Source organism: Nannospalax galili, unplaced genomic scaffold (assembly GCF_000622305.1).
Source record: "Nannospalax galili isolate Female #2095 unplaced genomic scaffold, S.galili_v1.0 scaffold5, whole genome shotgun sequence".
Taxonomy (NCBI): domain Eukaryota; kingdom Metazoa; phylum Chordata; class Mammalia; order Rodentia; family Spalacidae; genus Nannospalax; species Nannospalax galili.
This window is the reverse complement of record NW_008353126.1, coordinates 2,240,204-2,261,742: the sequence shown is the minus strand read 5'-3', so window position 1 is coordinate 2,261,742 and position 21,539 is coordinate 2,240,204. Positions and strand designations below refer to the sequence as shown.

The window sequence follows — 21,539 nt, the reverse complement described above, 5'->3', positions numbered from 1 at the left end:
CTATTTTTTGACATTTGGGCCCGGGCTTTATTTTCTTTCCCCCCCCCCCCCTTTTTTTTTTTTTTTTTTTTTTGGTGGCTGCTCTATATACTGGAGGATATTCCTGGTCTCTGCACAATAGAGGTCACTAGCATCCCACTTTTTAGGTTATACCAAATGTCTCCGGACATTTCCAGTGGCCCCTGTGGGTCAGGGTCTCCCCACTGAGAACCACTGGCAGATTCATGGAAATTCCTTTAGCATATTCATACTGCCCATTTTTCACTCAGGTAAGTAATCTTAGGTTGGACTGGAAAGAGCTCGGCTATTTCACTGAAATACTATTTTCCTCCCCATCATCTTGATGGTTTCTGTTATTGACTAAAACATTCTAATGTCCTTATTCATCTCTCTTTCTCATCAAAAACTCTTAATTCTTTCCAGTCCTCTCTATCAGTCTCTACTGTCCTGATCTCTCAACCTCCTCGCACTTTGCTGTGCTTGTTCCTCCTAAGCTGCTTATCCTGAACCTAGAAGAAATCTGCATAGGCTTAAAAGAACTCTTTAGCACTGTAGTCTCTGTTCCCGTCGCTGTATAACTCTCGAATTCTGTGGAGCCTGGGTCCAGCTTACAGATAGACCTCTTAGTATGTTCTTGGGCTGTACCACAGATAAGCTGGGGGAAAATGAGGAGCCTTAGCCTCACTACTCCAGTCCCCAGGCTCTTCGTGGAAACTGGGCCCAGGTAGCCAGCGTTCTGCTATATAAACCACACTGTTCAGCTAGCCTACTTCAATAATACCACTGGTGGTTTTGTTTCTTGTGTTTTTCCTTACGTCAGGTGTCAGCGTTTATTGTCTTCTATTTAAAGCCATACTCTGTTTCCCTGACTGACCCACTTGGGTGCTTTTATTTTCTCCACCTAAACCAGTTACCTGCTTAGGAACTCATCAAGTTGATGAACCTTCCATATGTTAGGGGCTTTAGGGTCACTTAATGTAATAGCCAGGAAAGGATTTCTGTGGATAGGGACACCATTGCTCTCCTGCACTCCTGCCTCTGCTTCCAAAATTGATATCAGAAGCAAGAAGGAATCAGTATACTTGGCAAAAATCAATGGTTTTATCCTTAAATCTGTGCTGTGATTGTATGGTGGGACTTTTAAATCCACTGGTGAGAGGGTCCTGCTTTCTTCTCCATGGCCTAGATAGAGTTCTCTGTCTTCAGATTGGGTGTGTGCCTATATGGCCAAGGTTTGGTATTTGTTGAGCAAAAAGGTATTATGTTTGATTAGATTTGGAGTTGGGTGGCCCACCCTGGTCCTTGCATAGTTCAAGGAATAGTAAACAGTTCCAGTAACGCTGGCATTTTAGGTCCTCTTAGGATGACTCTGTAGCCTCTGTTTTAACTTAGCTCTAAGCTATGCTTGTTCTCCTAGCTTGTGACTGGATCAGAACAAGGAAAACAGACCTAGTCCTCCCCTCCCCATGAGGCTGCCTAGACACCATCCGTCCTCCAGGGAAGGATATATTGTCTTAGCTGCCTCATCCCACTCACCGAGCAGCAGCAACTTGACAGTCTTGGCTTCCTTATCAGCGTCCTCCTGCAGCTTCTTTTCAAGCTCCTTGGACCTCTTGGCCAGTTCTTTGGCCTCAGCGCTGATTCCACTCCCCATCTCTGCTGTTCCCTCTTCAGAGGAAAGCGACTTCCTCTAGCTTTTAAGTTTCTCCTGTAAGGTTTCTATATGTGAGACAGAGAAAAAGGAAAAATAAGTTGGGATAGAGTAGCATTCTCTTGCTCCCAGAAAGCTGGGTGAGAACCCAGACTTCAGGGTACTCTGCCTACCCTGGCTTGAAATTGCCTGTCAGCTAGAGGCTTACGTGTAGTCTAGGGATTGTTGCCTTTGCATTTAGTAATATGACAGGTCAAGCCAATTAAAAGCTTTGCCAGTAAGACAAAGAGTAAAGACTCAAACATTCTTTAATGAGGGAAATGACCTAAGGCTCTGAAACAGGAGAGTAGAGTGCAGGTTTTGGAGCTCTCTGGGATGAAATGATCACCTCCCCCTTAGGAAGGGCACATCTTCTAAAGGCCTCTGCTCTCCTGCACTTGCACCCCACATTGAGCCTTTGGATTACAAAACAACCAGAGAGGCTGGTCCTGGCAAAGACTTCATTGTTTCCATGTGCTGGCTCATCTCTCGGGATATCTGTTCTTAGCACTTAACCAGTTCATATTGTACTATCTTTCTAATTTGTTTCTCAGTATACATTTCTTCCAAATCTGCTTCATCTTTGAATTTGTGATTTACTAGTATATTCTCATTAAAGTTTATGAAGGGAAAAGAATGTATGGTAGAGCGACAGAGATTGCTTCCCCTTGACCCACACCAGCTTCACTTGGTACGTAGACTTTGCTGGTGTTTAGTGTGAGTAGAGTGTCAGTGCTACCTCATACAATAAACTGCTGCTTTGGGCAACTGGGCTCTAGACTCTGCCTTCTCATAGGCTGGGGCAGCTCTGCCCTTCACCCTCATCTTGGCTGCACTTCCCAGGGAGAAAGAGGGTGCCACCTAGAAAGAGGGTGCCTCACAAATACTGAACACTCTCCTTTGGTCAGAGTCCTCTGTTTAAATGAACCCAGTTACAGCCCCCTCAGAGATACTTTAGAGCTTTGCTACACAAATGTAAAGCAAAGTCCAATCACATCAGATGCCCTGGAAGCTTGTTAGAATTGCACAGTCTCAGCTCAAAACTTTCAGAATCTGCATTTTTTAAAAAAATATTTTTTCAAAGATTGTGTGTGTGTGTGTCCCTGTAGGGGAACATGCATGTGAATGCAGGTGCCCATGGATGCCAGAGGTATTGGGGTTCCCTGGAGCTGGAGTTCTATAAGTGGTTGCGAGCTGTTGGATGTGGGTGCTAGGAACCAAACTCAAGTCCTCTGGAAGAGCAGTATGTGCTCTTAACCTCCAGATTTTCTTTCCAGCACAGCATCTGCATTTTATAATAAAACTCCAGGTCACCCTCAGGAGTTGGGAGGTACTGCTTTAGAGACTGTTTCTCCTACCAACTTTCCTGATCCTTGTGTCTGTTTCCTGAAGTATTATGCCAGTGGCTGGAAGATCACCTGGCTTTTCAAAAATGTTGAAATAGTTACACAGACAACACACATTTTTAAGGGTATGTTTTTAGTCAGTAAGTTTCAGTAATGGTGTTAATTCCAGAGCCTAAGAAACTATTTTAAACTAATATAAGTGATTGCTATCATCTGACAAGTTTGAAGACCCTAGCCTAGAAAAGTTCTTAATTTTGTGTGTAAGTTAACATTTACTAGAAAGAATTTTGTTTATTTTTGAAGCAGTGTCTCGTGTAGCCCAGGGTAGCCTCAAACTGGTATAGTCAAGAATGACCTTGCACTTTTGATCCTCCTGCTTCTACTGTGCAAGAACTGAAATTACAGGTGTGTGCCACCACACAAAGTTTGTGTTGCTGGGGATTGAAGCCAGGGCCCTGTGCATGCTAAGCAGTTGCCTACCAACTGAGCTGCATACATCTCCAGCATGAAAGGTTTTCTGAAAAAACTAATTGAACTGATCTGGAATGAAGTCCAGACATGAGGATTAAAAATTTCCCCAGGTGATTCCTGTGTATAGTCAAAGTGGAAAATCTTAAGCTTAAACAGGATGAATTTGTTCTTTTTAGCGGTGGAATTGTAGAGCAGTGGCCAGTGGGATGAGAGGATGAGAGGTAGGTAGAACCTAGGTCTCCCACCAACTAGAGACTCTGACTTAAGGGAAAACAAGAGTCTCTTTGAAATTGTGACTGTTTTGGAATCTTTGCTACAAGGTCACAGTAATTACATCTTCCTACCAGCCCTTCCTGTCTTGCCTACAACAATATTGGTAACTTATACCTAGACCAGAGCTGTGCTGAAGGCTGCACTTATTCAAAGGAGACTGTGCTAGACCATTTATGTGCCACAGAGCCTTTAATTCAGATGGTTCTGCAATTTGTTTAAGGTCGCATAGCTTAGTAAAGAGGCAAATCAGTGATCTTCCTTTCATCCCACCCCATTAACAGCCAGTGAGAGGAAGAACGTTTGAGCAAATGGGGAAACCCAGGACAGTAGTCCTGCACTGAAAGAAACCACCAGCTGGTTTCACATGGGGAACCTGCCCAGTTTCCTTTTCTCAGCTGCTTTTGCTCCAGGCTTGGTGCTGCTTCCACTTGGTCTGCTAGCTTGCTGGTAGAAGCTCCCCATTCTCACTCTCCAGCTGAGGGTAGTCCCAGCCCTCCCTGACTGCCTAGGATACAGGCCTTGAGCTGAGAGTATTCCCAGTCCTTCCCTGACTGTTGGTACAGACCTTGAGCTGAGGGTATTCCCAGCCCTCCCCTGACTGCTGAGGGTACAGGCCTTGTCTCATGCCAAGGACCACCCTGCCTTGTCAGTGCTGCCTTCTCATGACTATTACACTTGATTGTCACTTTTAGGGACAGCGTCCCAGTGAAGAAGGTAAAGCTGCAGTCAGGAGTATTTGAGGTTGTATGGATCAGAACCTTGACAGGCATATCATTTTGAGTAAAAGAAATCACTGTTTCCCAAGGAATTTGGGTATTTTTCTTGCGTGCAGGAGATCTCTGGATCTGTCTTATATTTTGTGAGAGGTTGTCCCCCAGATGGAGTGTGGGACACAACAGAATTGCCTTTAGGAACTTCCAGCTCACAGGAAGAGGCTGGGGAAATTAAGAGTAACAAAGAGACACTCTAATGCTGGGAAATTCAAAGCTATGGAAAACCTTGTTCCCACCCCCTTGTAAGAGGCAAGCATATGCACATCCAACTGATGGAAAAAAGGGAGTGAAAGCCAGCAGCTCATACCTGTAGCCCAGCATACAGTAGGCTGAAGCTAGAAAATAATGAGTCATCCTGAGCTACAGAGGGAGACTTTCGAATAACAAAGCCCCTAAAATTGAAGGGGTGATTGAACATCAGAAACATCAGAAGTGGAGGTTGTGCATCTGATAAGAGAAAGAAAGAGTGAAAAACAGCAGGGATAGAGTGGGCTCAGGGAGACTAGAATGTTTGAGGTGAGGGGAAAGGAAAGGACAGCTGGGAGGGAGGTGAGGACAAGGAAGGGAAATTGAGGCCAGCTAGGGAAGGACCTTTAGTGATGGGTAAAAGGGTTTGGCTGAAATTCATTGAGGACTTACAAACAAGTGCAGATAGACAATGGCATAGTGCTGTTAACACAGTGTTGGGTGACAGGTGAGCAAGTAAGAGGAGTTGGCTGCAGGGACAAGCAGAGAAACTAAACATTTTGATTCTAGAAAGGTCTGAGAAATAGGATGGGGCTTAGGAAATTGCCCTGGGCAAGTGTCTTTTGGAAGCTTCAAGTTTTTCTCCCAAGTCTGCTTTGGAGTGCTCTGTTCTAGCAAGGTGATATATCCAGGAGCTGAAGGCCAGAAAAGAGAAACGGCCCTTCCAGAGAAATAAGGGAGTGCTGACATTGGGTGGGGTTCAGGGAGGGCCACTTGAGAGCCAGCATGGTGGAAATAGGCTGGGAGGAGGAAGCTGCGTTTAGAGGCAGGGAAGATCCCAGAAGTTCAAACATTTAGGTTTCAATTTGAGAGTCCACAGCCACAGAATGACTCACACCTTGATTTTCAAGCTCTGCTCTTCATAGCCAATGAAACCCCACTGAGATTCTTGCCTGTGTTGAGTAGGTGGGAGACTGATGCTTAACAGGAACCAGGACAGACTTCTAACTGCCACTACATACCAGATGGCCTGGAAATACAGGACGATTATATAGTAAAGGGTATGTTTCTGTTGGGACTAGGGAGGCTCACGAAGGCATTAATGAACTCGTTTGCCTGGGTTGGGTGGAGGGCAGGATTGCCATCTGTTGGCTGGGTAGGTAGGTAGATCTGAATTAAGGGATCCACTATAGGCCCGGTCAATGCAAGCCTGTGACCCTTAAAATTATGTCAAAATTTGCATCTTACCAAAATATAGGTGACCATCTATATGGTCACATGGTGCTTTTTTTGGATTTATTTTACTTATTCTTGACAGCTGACACTCTCAAAATTCTTAAAAGACCCTAGGAGTAATTTAGGGACTATATTCAGAATAGCTTACTTTTTATGTCCTTGAGGAGGTGATTAGAGAATTCTGGAGGATTTTTATTGATTTCTATTGTCTTGATAATACTGTAGGGAACTAAATTTTTAAATGTGAATAGGTATAAAGAAAATATAACCCATAATTCCATTACTTTCAGATAGTCATTTGTAAAGTTTTTGGTGTACTTTTTTCTGGGCATATCCTATGTGTCACATAATTAGGACTATACTGTACAATTCTTTGCATCCATTCTTTCACCTAACCTTATTGTAGAATATGTGAACCTCAGGAAAGCCATGAGCTTCATTAGAGGAGGCCATAAAGGTATAAAACCATCAGAGTGGCCGAAGGGCTCTACATTATAAAAGTACAAAGTTCCCCCAGTGACCTAAGTAAGGGCTATAGATTAGAGGCCTGGTTCTGCTCACCCCTTACCAGTTGGTCACTCCTAAGCCTGAGAAAAAGTGTTTGTGGAGCCCACCTGTCTCCTCTACAGCCATAGAAAACACTTCTGCCAGTTTCTGGGGAAATAATCTTGAGGAGACCCTCAATCACTCTAAGGACACCAAGCCCAGGCACTAACTCAACTCCACACGAGCTCAACTGCACAAAGTGCAGCTGTCTCACAACCCTGGTATAAAAACTCCCATTTTCTTGTCTAGTTGTAGGTGCTTGGTTCCCGTGGACAGCCTGCACTTCTCACTGTATCTTCTTTGAATAAAGGAAGATAAATTCTTTGCCTGTTGCAGGTCTTGCTCTGATTTCTTGTCTCCTACTCCTCCATCTTTCTTTTTATTTTCCAAAAATCTAACACTTTGTAAATATTTTCACATCATTAAAAAAATTCTCCAAAAAAATTCTAACGGCTGTATTTCATTGTATGCATATAAACATTCCCCCTTGCTGGACATTTAAGTTTCCAAATTCTCTGTGATAAATATTGCAATAATGAACAGCTTTGTGGATATTTTTCTGGCTGCTCTTTTTGAAAGTGATTTGTTAGAAGTGAATTACTGAGTCAAAACACTAAATTTTGAGACCCCTTATTATGTATTACTAAATGGTTCTTAGATATATCAGTGTTTGTGTTCACACATTGAATGTGTGTGTCCCGGTTCATTATACCTTTGTCTGTGTCAGGATGCTTTCAGTCTTTCCTGTTTTTTAGTCTTATTGATTCTCTGTGAGCTGGACTTCCCCTCCCCGCCATGTTCATGGAGGACATGGTAGGGGGTATTGGTTTGTTTTCTTTTGTTTCTTTTACTTTTTTGTAGTGTTGGGGATTGAACATGCAAGGCAATGATTTTTAATGTTTGTTTTAAGAGGACTGGACTGGGCTCAGGATCCAGAATCCAGAGTCAGGAGAGAAGAGGGAAGGAACTAGGTGTGGGGTGATAAGAACTGGGGGTGTTAAGACTGGAAGTAGCTGCACAAACAGCGTTGGAGCAGCTGGATGTGAGGGCAGAGGGCTCCCACAAGGGAGAAAATAGGGAAGGGTCCAACTGCTGCTGATAAAAGTTAATTACATTTAGTGTGGGGACTTTACTGGTTTCCTTTAGGTAGGACTCTCCACCTGTTGGGGATGGGAATGTTGGTTGGATCAGATGACCGTAGCCCTTCAGATAACTCAATTCAGTTTTGAGACAATGTCAGTCAATGAGTTGACAATAAGGATCCCAGGCCAAAGCAATGATAACGTGAACATTGAGTAGTAAGTTACAGGTCAGGCACAGCTCTAAGCACTTAATTTATCCTAACTAGCCTCCTATAGAGCACGTACTCGTACACTCATTTCGCAGATGAAACAGAAGCACAGAGAAGTTACGTAAGTTGTTCAGTGCTAGTCAGGAAGTAGGAGTAGCAGCCTGAGTTTGAACTTAGACCTCCTGGCCACAGAGTTTACCTTCAACACCAGCTATAAGAAGAAGAGCCTGCATTAAACGGCACACCCTGCATTTCAATACCTGCTACAAGAAACAGACTCAGGTGGGAATGCAGAGAATGTAGGGGCTGGACTTCTGCTTATTAAAATGGATCCTGGGACCCTAATAATAGCTACCTGATTTTGTGTCAGGCATTATGCAAAGGAGCCTTACATTCAATCCTCAATAACCCCTTGGGGTGAGGTACTGTCAATTACTCCATCCATCTTACTGATGAGGAAGCTGACTCACCGAACTTGCCCAAGACCCAAGGCCAAGCCAGGCTAACAGTGGCCCCGTGGCTGCCCACGTGGCGCTAGGGAACCGGCAAAGTGGTGGGGGCGGGGCCTGGTGGCCGGGGGCGTGGCCGAGCGGGGCGGGGCTGCGGACCTGAAGGGGGCCTGAGGCCGCAGAGGCTGGCGCGACGCCCCCGAGGTTTCCTCGGGGTCGCACTTGTTGCGTGACCCCCCCGCATTCCAGCCCCGAGAGTCGGGTCCCTAAATACCCAGAAAGTGGTGAAAGAAGCCTAGACGAATTCCGGGTCCCGTTTTCTGGGGAGCACGTGGTCTACTTTCTCTCTAGTGCTGAGGGGTCAAGACGCCGGGGTCTCCTACGGTCAGTCTGACCGCCGAGGTCTGCGGGAGTCTGCCTTCAACCAGCTGGCCATTTTGAAAAACTACCTTCCTTCCCGCTTCTCACCGTCGGGGTCGGGGTGGCGACGCCGCTTGGCGGGGCTCAGGGTCCCCATCCGCTCTCCCTCCCCTCCCCCAGCCGGGCTTCCGCGCCGCGCAGACCCTCGTGGGCAGCTCTCCGGCTCCCCTAGAGACTCGGGCAGCATGGCCTCAGGTAAGGGTACGGCGCGTGTGTTGGCGGGGATAGGAACTCCGGGACAGAGGTGTCGTGATCGGAGTGACAAGAGGGTGGGGGTCTGTGGACAGCCGCCAGACCGGGAGGATGTGATCTCCTTCTAGGAGAGCCTGGGAAACAGAGTTCGAGTGTGTAGGGAGGGACCAGTCAGGGCCGAGTCTTTCCCCACAGACCCCAGGCAGGCCCCTGCCTCTTGCTCTTCGGGTCCTTCTGGGGAGGCAGCTTCTGCCGGACAGTGGAATTTTCCCAAGACAGGCTCCTCCCTCCAGAGCTGAGATTCTTGATTCTGCCCCCTCCTCCCAGAACTGGGCTGTCCCTGGAGCAGGGGTCACATGGAGAAGAAAAGGGGGAATCTGCTCAGAGGCGCCGGTTTTTCATGAGTACTTCTGTCCTGCCCCTAGAGGGAATGGGTTCTGAGCTTGGAAAAGCTCACACAGAATTCATGCTTATTATCGTTTTTTCCCCCCGAAGCTGGCTGGACCTGCCAGTAGCCTGGACTTTGGCTTCTTTGCCTTGAAGCCTTGGCAGGGGATGAGGGTTCCCGAAGCCGGGAGGTTAGTGCAGAGCTGGAGGCTGACGCTGCTTCTGTTTTCTCTACTCTTAACGCCCCCTCGCCCCTCGCCCCCCTCCGTCCTCCAGTCTCAGCCACCATCAATCAACGTCACTCCAGGGACTGGAGAGGGAAGGGGGGGATAGGGGGCAGGATGGAGGCCCCACTCCCGGAGGTTGCCTAGACAACACCAGAAATCGTGGCCAGGGCCTCTTCCGCCTGCGGGGCGCTGCTTCCTGCATCAGTCACTCCCGCTGGGGGCGGGGCGTAGGAAGGGGTTGGATGTAGCGGAGCCTGGTCCCAGCCGGTGCTGCTCAGACTCCTCAGCTGTCGCCTTGGCCGCAGCCATGGCATCCTATCCTGGCTCTGGCAAGCCCAAGGCCAAATATCCCTTTAAGAAGCGAGCTAGCTTTCAAGCTTCCGCTGCTGTTCCAGGTGAGTGTACTTGGCCTCAGGCATGGGCTTTCCCCACCTCCTTTCCGGGCCACTGAACACGTCAGAAAGAGGCCCCCTTCTGCCGGCAGCACCCTCTCTGCAGTGGTACCCCTCGAACTCGGTCCCAGGGCTCGCTGGCTGGCTGGCTTGAGTGGTGCAGGGAGGGATGCGGGAGGGAATGCCTTAGGTTTCTGTCAGGGATGCTGTCTTCCGTAACAAGGAGTAGGTGTGGGTGTGGGTGCAGAAGAGGTGTGTGTGCACACGTGTTTGCGTGTGCAGAAGCTAAGAGTGCATGTGAAGTATGTGAATGGAGTTGTGGGGATACCAAACAGACTCAGGGTGTTCTCCGTCTCTGCTTCCTCTTTTCAGGACACTAGATCTCGGACCCCCTGGCTGGTAGAGGGGTGTCTGACATCTGGGCTCATGCATTGCTGGACCACATCCCAGAGCTGGGGCTCAGCTGCCACTATCCTTGACGTTTGCTTGTTCCTGTCTTGTGTTGAGTCTCTTCAGGAGAGGGGTGTCTTTGAGGTGGCTCCTGGGCTGCATACCCTGCACCCTTTGGTGTGGCTCCCACTTTGCATCTCTGCACCATTTTCAGTTCATGGTGTGGTGTGGCAGTGCCTATCTTGGTGAGGACTTAGCTACATGGTTTTGTACTTCTGGGGTGGGTATCTGTCTGCAGTCTGCAACCCTCAGGTCTTATGGCTAAGGAAAGACCCTTTGGTGACTGAGTCTTACTAACATCCTTGTAGTTCTCTGTATCTATACCCAGACTGTTCTGTAGCATGTTCTTATGCTGTTGAAGACACCTGGCCAGAGGTTTGTACTGTGCTGAGAATCTGTATTCTCTGTGCCCAGATCTGTGTTTTCCGACTGTATTCCCTGGGGCTAGCTCTAGTGGTTACTGTTTTCGAACCAGAGACCTTTAGGTGGTCAGGGGATGAAAGTGCCTTGTACTTGGGGGTCAAGGCCTTGGGCAGCTCACTGCCTACTGAGGCAGTCTTGACAGTGAGTGACAGTTAAGAGGAAGGATGAAGCACCAGAATCTTGGAGTTGATGGAGTGGGCCCATCTGGCTTTTGGTTAACTCCTTGTGTGAATGTGGTATGCATGTGTGGTGCTATGGATGCAAACTTCTGGCACAGGGCCAGGGAGATGGAACCTGGCCTGAAGGAATGTGGCAGTTCCTTCCTGCATGTCACTTCCAGTGAATCCCTGGTAGTCCTTTGCAGTGGTGTGACAGACTTGGGGGTTGGAGTGGGGGGTGGCTTTGGCAGCTGGAACTTCCTGCTCAATCAGCCTTGTGTGTAGGTCCCAGACTCCCTGCTAGGAAGGAGTTTAAGATGAAAGCTTTTGACTTAGTTTCTGCAGGTCTATGATCTGCCTTCCTTTGAGAGGCCCTAGGCATAGTTGGGAGCTGGGTGTGGTGATCACACTCCTATCCCAACTACATGGGAAGTTGAGGCAGGAGGATGGTGCATTCCAGGCATGCACAACTTAGTAAGACCCTGTCTAAACGTAAAAATAGAAAAGGCTGGGGATGTAGTTTAGTGGCAGAAGACTTCTCTAGCATACACAAGGCTTCAGGTTTGGTCCCTAGTGGTGCAAAAGACAGAAAACAAAACCCCAAAATGACCTGGGGGCCATATTTGAGAAGATAGGCAGGATCTAGGTTCTTGGACAAAGACCTTAAACCTCGGGGGTGGGCAGGTATTGTCCTACCTCTTCCTGTTCTGTCCTATTCCAAGAGAGAGATGGCATCACCTCATCTCCATCCCTGCCAAGTTTTGTTCTTTTCAGTGCCCTTCCCTACTTAGCAGTCTTGACCCTGTCCTGGGGTCAGAGGACCTTTCACCTTCCTCACTGAGGGTACTCTCTGTGTGAAGAATTTTGAGGAGCTCCTAATTACAGTCCCCTGGGCACAGAGCCCTAAGCTTTACAGAACACTTGTAGGGCATTTTCTCTGTGAGTGCTGGGGCTGCGGCCAGGTAGGACAAGGCCACTTCTCACCCACTTTTAGTCAGCGCCCAGAGGTTAAGACACACAGGTAAACAACAGCAGAGTGACATGTGAGTCTTCCAAATCCTGTTCCTATGTTGCAGAGTTCTCTTCCTGAACAGATTGTCTCTGCCTTGAGAGTGGGCTTAGAACTGGGATTTCAGGGTCTAGATTGGGCCAGTGATCTAACTACCAGTCAGCTCCTATGTGTAGTAAAGGCCCAGGTCTCTCTAGAAGGAGCCCATAGTCAGGGCCAAAAGACAGTGGTGGCCAGAGGAAGCTGGCCTGGGGCTGCAAGGTTGAGAAGGGAGGGTGGCTTCTCTCTCCTCCTACCCTTTGGCTAGCCAGGCAGTGTCCACTCTCTGTCCCCTAGGGCTGTGGTTTTAAGGAGACTTGGCTCCTCCCTGCTGGCCTGCCCTGGCCATATCAGTCTGTCTTGATTCTCCTTCTTGAGCCCTGTGTCTGGCTGGGCCTCCCTGGCGCTGAAGAGGTTAAGACCCTGTTAGCACTGGGCTTCTCATCTCCCAACTCCTGCTCCTTCCCTGGATTTCTAGACTCCCCTGAACTCCCCCAGCCCCCTGCTCATGGCCATCCCAGGGTCTCCCCTGCTTGCAGCTGCATTTGGTACAGCCCGTGCCGGCCCCTGAGCTGTCCTGGGGGACTGGCTACAGCTTCTCAAGGCAAACAGGCAGGCAAGGGGCACAGGGCTGCTGCCCAGAGCATTCTGAACTCTGCAGGTGGGGAGAGGTTCCAGCAGGGACCAAGGCAAGCAAGGGACTTAGTCCTGATCTAGGGTAAGCACCTCCCTCGTCTTTTGTCCAGCCTTGGGACCATACCTGAAGTATTAGGAAGTGGGCACAGAGACCTAAAGGCATACTATCTAGACAGAGCCTTAGTCCTTTCCTAAGGCAGGGGAGGGGGGTTTCTGGAGGGGTACGCCCTCCACAGTTGAGATGGCGGACAGCTGGTGGACAGTTTCCTACAGGGGAGGCTGAGACTGCTGAAGGACTCTGGGAGGGTCCTTCCTGGTGGGCTAGGAGCTCTGGCAGCCCAAAAGACTAATAGCTTCATGCCTTTAGTGTTAGCCTCTTGGTAGAACCCATGAAGAGCTCTGCCATTGTCAGAGTAGAAAGATCCCTAGTTTCCAATATTCTCTTCCCCAGAGCCCTCCACAGGGCCTCCGACCCAGATCCTGGGGCCTCTAAGTGGCGCAAACTCTTAGTGGCAGCTCCTTTTGGAGGGGCAGCCAGCAGTGGGAGGGCCAGCCAGGGATGGGGCCTCCTCTTGGCAGCTCTGGGGTCCTGTGGAGAGGATAGGCCTCCAGAGGGAGACAGGATTCCCTGCCAACCAGGTCTTCTTCCTCTTCCTTGAGAGCTGCCCCTCAGGTCAGAGCTGGTGATGATTGTACCCTCCCTGTGCTTAGCCCGTCTAGGATGACAGGCAGGGCCCTGTCCTCAGTGAAGGATCTGTCAGGCCAGGGGTGGATTTGATCTTCAGTTAGTACGCTGGAAGCTGGGGGTCCTTGGTGTGGCCTTAATTAGTGCCTGGTGTGTGTCTGTGCATGTATGTGTGTGTATATGCGCACATGTATGCACCCTTCTGGGAAATAATCACATGCAGATTCCCCTGATTTGAGGGAGTGGGTTGGTTCCCCATTTCAAGTTCTCATTAGAGAGGTGACTGAGTCCATTTGTACCCTTGGGATGACTGACCCCTCTGTGGAGGGATTTTCTAGTGCCTAGGACCTAGCCTCTAATAATGGCTGGACCCAAGGCAGGAAGGGGCCCTTGCTTCTAGGGGCATCTGGACCCTACCCCTTCTCTCCTTGACCCTGGCATCACTGTCTCTGCAGAGGCTCGGGGTGGTCTGGGGGCCTCTCCGCTGCAGTCTGCCCGATCCCTGCCGGGCCCCGCCCCCTGCCTCAAGCATTTCCCGCTCGACCTTCGCACGTCTATGGATGGCAAATGCAAGGAGATCGCCGAGGTATCACCTGGCACCCCCACACCTCCTCACTTTGCACTCTGCCTCTCTTTCCTATGCCCCTCCACCTGAGCCACCTCTCACGCTTGGCTGTCTCTGATCCTCAGTCTTTCCCAGGAACCTCAGCTCCTGCTGCCCACTGGCTCACATCCCACGCCCAGACTCTGCAGGGGAGGGCAGGGCAGGCTGCCTGAAGGCAAGACTGCCTGATCTTTCCTCCTTCCCTTCTTTGTACCAGGAGCTGTTCAGCCGCTCGCTGGCTGAGAGTGAGCTACGTAGCGCCCCTTATGAGTTCCCAGAGGAGAGTCCTATTGAGCAGCTGGAGGAGCGAAGGCAGCGGTTGGAGCGGCAGATCAGCCAGGATGTCAAGTGAGCCTGCTACTGTCCTGTCCTGCCTTTGGATGGTAAACATAGAGCATGTTCTTTGGAGCCAGGCTACTGCTGTGTCCATGAGTCTGCAGGATACCTTCTGGAGCTGCTTTCTCATCTCTGTAGTGGGATGAGAACAGCCCAGGGTCCCCCAGCCCTGCCTGTGAGGACTACATGTGACAACATGTGCACAGCACCTAGCACAGTGCCAGGACCTAGAGCTACCGCTCTTGCTCTGCCTGATCTTTTGCTTCTCTCACTTCTAGGCTGGAACCAGACATCCTGCTTCGGGCCAAGCAAGATTTCCTGAAGACTGACAGTGATTCGGACCTACAGTGAGAAGGGCAGAGGGGCATACACAGGGGATGTGGAGCTGGGAACTGTCTGTGGCAGTCTCCAACCCTTGTTTGTCTCCTCCCCACCCATAGGCTCTACAAGGAGCAAAGTGAGGGGCAGGGTGACAGGGGTCTTTGGGAGCGTGATGTGGTGCTGGAACGGGAATTTCAAAGGGTCACCATCTCTGGGGAGGAAAAGTGTGGGGTGAGTATATGAGATAGAGTCTTAGGGCTCCATCCATGATATCCTAGTGGGCTCAGGCCTGGGGAGTTAGTGGGAGCTAGAGAGGGTATTTTGCTGTCACCTGGAATGGCAAAGTGTCTGATTGGGAGTTCACTAATACGCTGGGCTGGGTGTCTCTGGGGTTGAGGCCTTTGGGCCAGGGGAGCGGGGGAACAGGGGCAGTGTGAGGTCTGGGATGACCACAGGGAGGAAGGAAGCATAAGTCTGAGTTTGACAGAGATCTAGGAAACTACCTGTCCTGGTCTCCAGGTACCATTCACAGACCTATTAGATGCAGCCAAGAGTGTGGTGCGGGCACTCTTCATCCGGGAGAAATACATGGCCCTGTCACTGCAGAGCTTCTGCCCCACCACCCGCCGCTACTTACAGCAGCTGGCTGAGAAGCCCCTGGAGACTCGAACCTACGAGCAGAGCCCGGACACCCCTGTGTCTGCTGGTGGGAGTCCCCATCCCTCCCCACCCCAATTGCCCTGGACCTCTGTGCTTGGGGCCCAGACACTTCTGCCCTGCCTATATATCCCCACACCCAGACTCTTTCCAGCTTCTTGACACCCAGAAGGGTGGAGGTTGGGGCCATAACTGCCCTGTTAGGGTCCTTGATGCCCCCTGCCCTCTGTGGAGCCCTTGGGCTGGGCAGCTGCTGACCTGGAAGAGCCCTGGTCCTGACTCCACCTTCCCACCCTTGCAGATGCCCCGGTGCACCCCCCTGTGCTGGAGCAGCACCCATATGAACATTGTGAGCCAAGCACCATGCCTGGGGACCTGGGCTTGGGTCTACGCATGGTGCGTGGTGTAGTGCACGTCTACACCCGCAGGGAACCTGATGAGCAGTAAGAGGGGTGTGGTGTATGCTGGGGATACCATGTGGGACAGCGTACTGATTTGGGTGGGGCCAAGGGCCTGGCTAGCCCTCCTCACCCAAGCTCCCCAACATGCTAGTTGCCCAGAGGTGGAGCTACCATACCCTGACCTACAGGAATTTGTGGCTGACGTCAATGTGCTCATGGCCCTGATTATCAATGGCCCCATGTGAGTTTCCACCTGTCCCATTCAGCTTACCTCCCAGCCCAGATTCTCCAGCCCCAGCCTTGCCCGGCTCTGCTCTACTCTGCCCTGCCCTACCCCAGACAACTGTCAACCTTGTTTCCTGCCACTCCCTGGCCACCAACCCCTCATCTGCTGCCTTCTTGGCAGACTAGTGCTGCATGCTTTTGCCTCTTCCCTTCACTCCCAGGTGCCTCCTTCAGGACCTGAGTCTCTGCCTTGCCCTCTTCCTTCCTCTTGCCCAGAAAGTCATTCTGCTACCGCCGGTTGCAGTATCTGAGCTCCAAATTCCAGATGCATGTGCTGCTCAATGAGATGAAGGAGCTGGCTGCTCAGAAGAAAGTGCCACACCGTGACTTCTACAACATCCGTAAGGTGGGCCCTCAGCCTATAGTCTCTGTCCTGTCCTGTACCTCCCTCTAGAACTTGGGTCTCACCCAGCATCCAGTATGGAGAGCTCTCTCCCACCCACTGCTCTGGCCCTGGATCTTTCCTTGAAGAAACTGATTACATTTTTACACTTATTTATGTTGTGTATGGATGTGGGTGCATATATGCCATGGCACAGATGTGGAAGTCAGAGGATAACTTATGGGAATCCTTTCCTTGTGCCATGTGGGTTTTTTGGATCAACTTGGGTTGTGAGGCTTGATAGCAGGTACTTTTACTTGTTGAGCCATCTTACCCCCTTTTTTTTGCATTTGTGCGTGTGTGTGCGTGTGTGTGTGTGTGTGTGGCGCCCACTCATTGGCATTGGATGTCTTCCTTGACCAACTTTTTACTTTATATGTTGAAGTAGAGTCGATTGTTTGAACCCAGAGCTTGCTACTTTAGTTAGTCTAGCTAACTAGCTTACTCTATGGATTCCCTATCTCTGCCTCCCACATGCTAGGATTATGCCACACACACTGGGCATTTATGTGGGTGCTGGGGATCCCAGTTGCAGTCCTCATGCTTGAATAGCAAGCACTTTACTGACTGAGCCATCTCTCCAGCCCCAAGGCCCTGGCCTCGGATGGACCCCACAGCCCTGTTCTTCTGCAGGTGGACACACACATTCATGCCTCATCCTGCATGAACCAGAAGCATCTGCTACGCTTCATCAAGCGGGCGATGAAGCGACACCTGGAGGAGATTGTGCACGTTGAGCAGGGTCGTGAGCAGACGCTGCGGGAGGTCTTCGAGAGCATGAATCTCACTGCCTATGACCTGAGTGTGGACACACTTGATGTGCATGCGGTCCGTCCTCCTGGCATGGGCTGGGGTGCTGGGTCAGTGCAAGGGCCCAGGATCAAGAGTGACCTGGGCCTGCCCATCTTCCCCAGGATAGGAACACCTTTCATCGCTTTGACAAATTCAATGCCAAATACAACCCTATTGGAGAGTCCGTCCTCCGAGAGATCTTTATCAAGACTGATAACAGGGTGTCTGGGAAGTACTTTGCTCACATCATCAAGGTAAGAGCTGAGAGCCTGGGAGCTCAAGTGGCAGGGGGAAAGGGGGAGAGGCCTGATGAGCATGTGGTGGAGTCACAGAGGGCAGGGAAGAGCCTAAGTGTGATTGCTTCCTGTATCTAGGAGGTGATGTCAGACCTGGAAGAGAGCAAATACCAGAATGCAGAACTGCGACTCTCTATCTATGGACGTTCCAGGGATGAGTGGGACAAACTAGCACGCTGGGCTGTGATGCACCGAGTGCACTCTCCCAACGTGCGCTGGCTGGTGCAGGTGCCCCGCCTCTTGTGAGTGTATCTTGCAGTTGGAGGAAGCCCTATAGCTATGTTCACAGGGCCAGGGCCTGCCTCCTGCCCTACTGGGGTGGCTGAGCCTTAAGTAGCCAATCTGGGCCCTCTGAGTGCCAGGAGGAGCCTCCCAGGCCCACCCATAGTCTGTGCAGCCTGGCCCACCTGGATGTCCTGCCTTTCCAGTGTGGTTCACACATGGTCCTGTGCTTATGCCAGCTGTGCCCCTTAACTTGCCTGCTGGGTTTCCTCCTGCCAGCTCTGACCTGCATATGCTTATGTGCAATCTTCCTGCAGTGATGTGTACCGCACCAAGAGCCAGCTGGCTAACTTCCAAGAGATGCTGGAGAACATCTTCTTGCCACTGTTTGAGGCTACTGTGCACCCTGCCAGCCACCCAGAGCTGCACCTCTTTTTGGAACACGTGCGCAGCAGCAAGGGCTGGGTGAGGGCAGAATGGCTGGGCTCAGATCCAGCTGTGGCTCTGGGCCTGACCACCAGCTCTTGTGCCAGGTGGATGGTTTTGACAGCGTGGATGATGAGTCCAAGCCAGAGAACCACGTCTTCAACCTGGAAAGCCCCCTCCCAGAGGCTTGGGTAGAGGAGGACAACCCACCTTATGCCTACTACCTGTATTACACCTTCGCCAACATGGCCATGTTGAACCACCTACGCAGGTGCCTACTCCCCTAGTGCCAAATTTCTGCTGGCTTTGCTTGTAGGTACCCTGGGCTTGGGCCACTAGAGCCCTGACCCACTTATTTATTGCCCCTGTGCACAGACTGGCTAACTCTTTCTCTACCTTTACGTTTCATTCTCATCCCTTCCAGTCAAGAATCTACCCCCATCTTCTGTCCTAGGCCCCCACATATGTGTGCTGGGATGCGACTTGGGCTCAGGTGAGCTCAGGTGTGCCCAAGCTCTGGAACTGATTTTTACCTTTGTACTTCCAGGCAGAGGGGCTTCCACACATTTGTGCTGAGGCCGCACTGTGGGGAGGCTGGACCCATCCACCACCTGGTGTCAGCCTTCATGCTGGCTGAGAACATCTCCCACGGGCTGCTTCTACGCAAGGTCAGGGTCTACACCCTCAGCCACCTTATGCAGCTGTTTGCCTTCCTTTGAACCATTCAGCCCACAATCCTCCTCCTCACCCAGCCCTGAGATTGAAGTCCTCCTTCCCAATGTAACTAGAACTTCCCACCCAGCCTCCAGATAGGGCCCCATCTTGGATTCTGGCTGCAACTCCCCACTCACCATTGTCATGACTTGGCCGAGTGGGTCGTTGTGTTCTGTGCCCCCTCCCCCCAGTACCAAGCAGCCACCTGACAGGCCCTCCCTTTCTCCTTCCTGTCTGCCCAGGCCCCTGTCCTGCAGTACCTATATTACTTGGCCCAGATTGGCATTGCCATGTCACCTCTCAGCAACAACAGCCTCTTCCTCAGCTACCACCGGAACCCTCTACCTGAGTACCTGTCCCGAGGCCTCATGGTCTCGTTGTCCACTGATGATCCCTTGCAGTTCCACTTCACCAAGGTCAGAGCCCAATAGGCAGCTAGGTGTGGGTGTCCTGGGACACTGGGCTCTCTCTGGGTTGGTGCTGCCCCCTGCTGGTGGAACATAGAAGCCAATTAAACTAGTAAGGGAGAGAGAGGCGGCAAGGGCCTGGTGCCTCTCTGAGGGAACCTGGCCTCTGCAGGAACCCCTGATGGAGGAGTACAGCATTGCCACCCAGGTGTGGAAGCTCAGCTCCTGTGACATGTGTGAGCTGGCTCGCAACAGTGTGCTCATGAGTGGCTTCTCTCACAAGGTACTGTACCCACCTTCCTGGGGCTGGGCATCACCCCCCTCCCTCTGCATCTGGGGTCCTGGACTTGAACCTAGGATGGTTGAGCTGTTTGCAGCCTTGCTTGTTACCTACACCCTCTGCAGGTAAAGAGCCACTGGCTGGGGCCCAATTATACCAAGGAGGGCCCTGAGGGCAACGACATCCGTCGCACCAATGTGCCAGACATCCGAGTAGGCTACCGCCATGAGACCCTGTGCCAGGAACTGGCACTTATCACCCAGGCCGTCCAGAGTGAGATGCTGGAGACCATTCCCGAGGAGGTGGGCATCGTCATGAGCCCGGGGCCTTAGTGAACCTGGTCCATGCAGTGCTCGCCTCATCTCATCGCCTTGATTGCGTCTGTTCTCAGACCCCTCCCACCTGGTGTGGTCTCTGCATGTCTCCATTCTTCATTTCTGTCCTGCATGTCTCTGACCATGTCCTGGCCCTGTGGCCACCTCAGTGAAAGCAAGTCTAGGAATCCACTTCACTGTTGTCTTGGCTGTGGTGGCATCTGATGGCTGAGTTTTAAGGGCTGGCCCTGTTAGTTAGTGACCCTGCCCCAGGACCATCAGAAACTTGGCTGTCTTATGGTGTCTTCAATGTCCACAGGGGCTTGGAATGGTTGTGTGGAGCTGGCCTCTTCAGCCTCTGAAGTCCTGCCTGGGCAAATCCAGGCTTTGGCTAGAGCTGAAGTCAGCTTCCCTGTCTTGTTTATGTGGCTGAGGGGCAGTCAGGTGGGTCCTGTTCCTTTCGGCTGTGGGTACTGGTTGCCCAGGAGGCTCTGTGGAGTTCAAGCAGCTCTGTGTTGGGCAGAGTTGGGCTTGGGGTTGTTCAGCCAGGACCCTGGAGGCGTGCCCTGAGGGCTGGATCGTTGCCTCTGCCAAGTCACTGCCCATCAGCCTCCTCCGTTCCGAGTCCATGTGCTTCTTTGGGATCAGCTTCCTGTGCCTCTGTGGGCAGGACAGCTGCCCTGGGCTGTGTGTGGGGCTACTGTAGCTGGAGGATGCTAGGTCTGCCACTAGTTCTGGGGGGGTTATACCCCATTTGGGGTTCTCCGGGTCTTTGACCAGATCCAGATCCCAGCAGGCCCCTTGTGTTATGTTCTGGACCGAGGCCTTTGCTGTGAAAAGCAGTGTTTCTGGACCGAGGCCTTTGCTGTGAAAAGCAGTGTTTTGTATGACCCATCTTTCCTAGTGCATGAGAAATAAATATTATTTAAGTAACGAGGCATGTTGGGTCTCTTTCGGAGTGGGAGAGGGAGGGCTGTGGGCTGGTAGAGGTTGGGGTCAGAGGCACTCGGGGTGGAAGACAGCACATTTTTATGGTTTTGTTTTTTGATTTGAAAAATGGCCTCTGTAACCTAGACTGCCCTCAAACTCAAACTTGTGATCCTCCTGCCACTACCTCCTGAGTGCTGGGATTACAGGTGTATGCTACTGGGTGAAGTCTAGCACATTTTGAGAGAAGTGGCCTGACTTGGGTGAAGTGTGTTAGCACACTTATACACTGACCGAGGGAGCCATAGGAAAGATGAGATGCCCATTGAGCCCTCATTCAGCTTACCCCTTCTGAAGGGGGCACATGGCCCTAGGTCTATGGTATATCCCTGTCATTCCAGATTCAAGGATGTCACCCTTTCCACCTTGTACCTCTGGTGCACTTCTAGCCTCCTTGGGCAGCGTGGTAGAAGGGAGCACATACCCTTACAACCTGCCTGAGGCCTGTGCTTCCAAACATGCAGGACCTTCTAGGGAGTCTGTTTAAAGTGCCCTTTCTGGGTCCCTCCTTTGGATTCTGATTCAAAGGTGGTAACACACAAACCAGCCAGCTCCCTGACAGATTGTGTTGCGGGGAGCTAGAGCAGCCTGTGTTCTGAATCTAGCCCTAAGCAACTCAGTTTCCATCCTGTCCACAGTGCAATTTGTGGAGCACCTTCTTGCCACCAAGATAGGTAGAGTCTGTTGCCCATGTAAGAAGGGAAGTGGAATATGCTTTGGATTGCACACGGTGCTGGATGGACAAGGGAGAAGCTTGCCACAGCTGATGCTGGGTGGAGAGGGCCTAGGGGCTGGCTGCCTCAGAATGGCATGTGTGATGGGGTCTGGCTGGGAGC

At 51.1% G+C, this 21,539-nt stretch overlaps 2 protein-coding genes and 1 pseudogene across 5 annotated transcripts in view; 1 reads left to right on the top strand and 2 right to left on the bottom strand.

The window, feature by feature from the left end:
• Positions 1 to 2,088, bottom strand: part of Gnat2 (G protein subunit alpha transducin 2) — a 7,658-nt gene extending 5,570 nt beyond the window's left edge. The window contains exons 1-2 of the mRNA XM_008850385.2: positions 1,977 to 2,088; positions 1,537 to 1,719 (exon numbers count right to left, since the gene is read on the bottom strand). Coding sequence (XP_008848607.1) covers positions 1,537 to 1,654 — 118 coding nt within the window. The 5' untranslated portion in view covers positions 1,655 to 1,719; positions 1,977 to 2,088. The remainder of the gene's footprint in view (positions 1 to 1,536; positions 1,720 to 1,976) is intronic.
• Positions 2,089 to 8,206: 6,118 nt separating this feature from the next.
• Positions 8,207 to 8,868, bottom strand: LOC115067207 (annotated as a pseudogene).
• Positions 8,742 to 20,649, top strand: Ampd2 (adenosine monophosphate deaminase 2). 4 transcript variants are annotated; one of them, XM_029554660.1, is made up of 19 exons: positions 8,742 to 8,876; positions 10,252 to 10,514; positions 13,735 to 13,865; positions 14,101 to 14,231; positions 14,498 to 14,566; positions 14,660 to 14,771; positions 15,060 to 15,246; positions 15,499 to 15,640; positions 15,750 to 15,839; positions 16,100 to 16,229; positions 16,899 to 17,093; positions 17,180 to 17,311; positions 17,432 to 17,595; positions 17,893 to 18,019; positions 18,109 to 18,272; positions 18,549 to 18,669; positions 18,958 to 19,131; positions 19,295 to 19,405; positions 19,528 to 20,649. In XM_029554660.1, the coding sequence occupies exons 2-19, from the start codon at positions 10,487 to 10,489 to the stop codon at positions 19,732 to 19,734; spliced, it is 2,415 nt and encodes an 804-aa protein (XP_029410520.1). In that variant the 5' UTR covers positions 8,742 to 8,876; positions 10,252 to 10,486; the 3' UTR covers positions 19,735 to 20,649. The 4 variants fall into 4 exon arrangements, with proteins under 4 accessions (XP_029410520.1, XP_029410522.1, XP_008848606.1 ...); XM_029554662.1 differs by lacking the exon at positions 10,252 to 10,514 and adding an exon at positions 9,369 to 9,451 and having other exon boundaries at positions 8,749 to 8,876; XM_029554661.1 differs by lacking the exon at positions 8,742 to 8,876 and adding an exon at positions 9,465 to 9,882.
• The last annotated feature ends 890 nt before the right edge of the window (positions 20,650 to 21,539 follow it).

Excerpts from the sequence above, each read along its gene's own strand:
- Ampd2 (XM_008850384.3), top strand. The coding sequence starts at position 9,795 with ATGGCATCCTATCCTGGCTCTGGCAAGCCCAAGGCCAAATATCCCTTT. Across the intron at positions 15,247-15,498 it reads GGACACCCCTGTGTCTGCTG|ATGCCCCGGTGCACCCCCCT; the intron begins GTGGGAGTCCCC and ends CCACCCTTGCAG. Across the intron at positions 19,406-19,527 it reads TGAGTGGCTTCTCTCACAAG|GTAAAGAGCCACTGGCTGGG; the intron begins GTACTGTACCCA and ends CACCCTCTGCAG.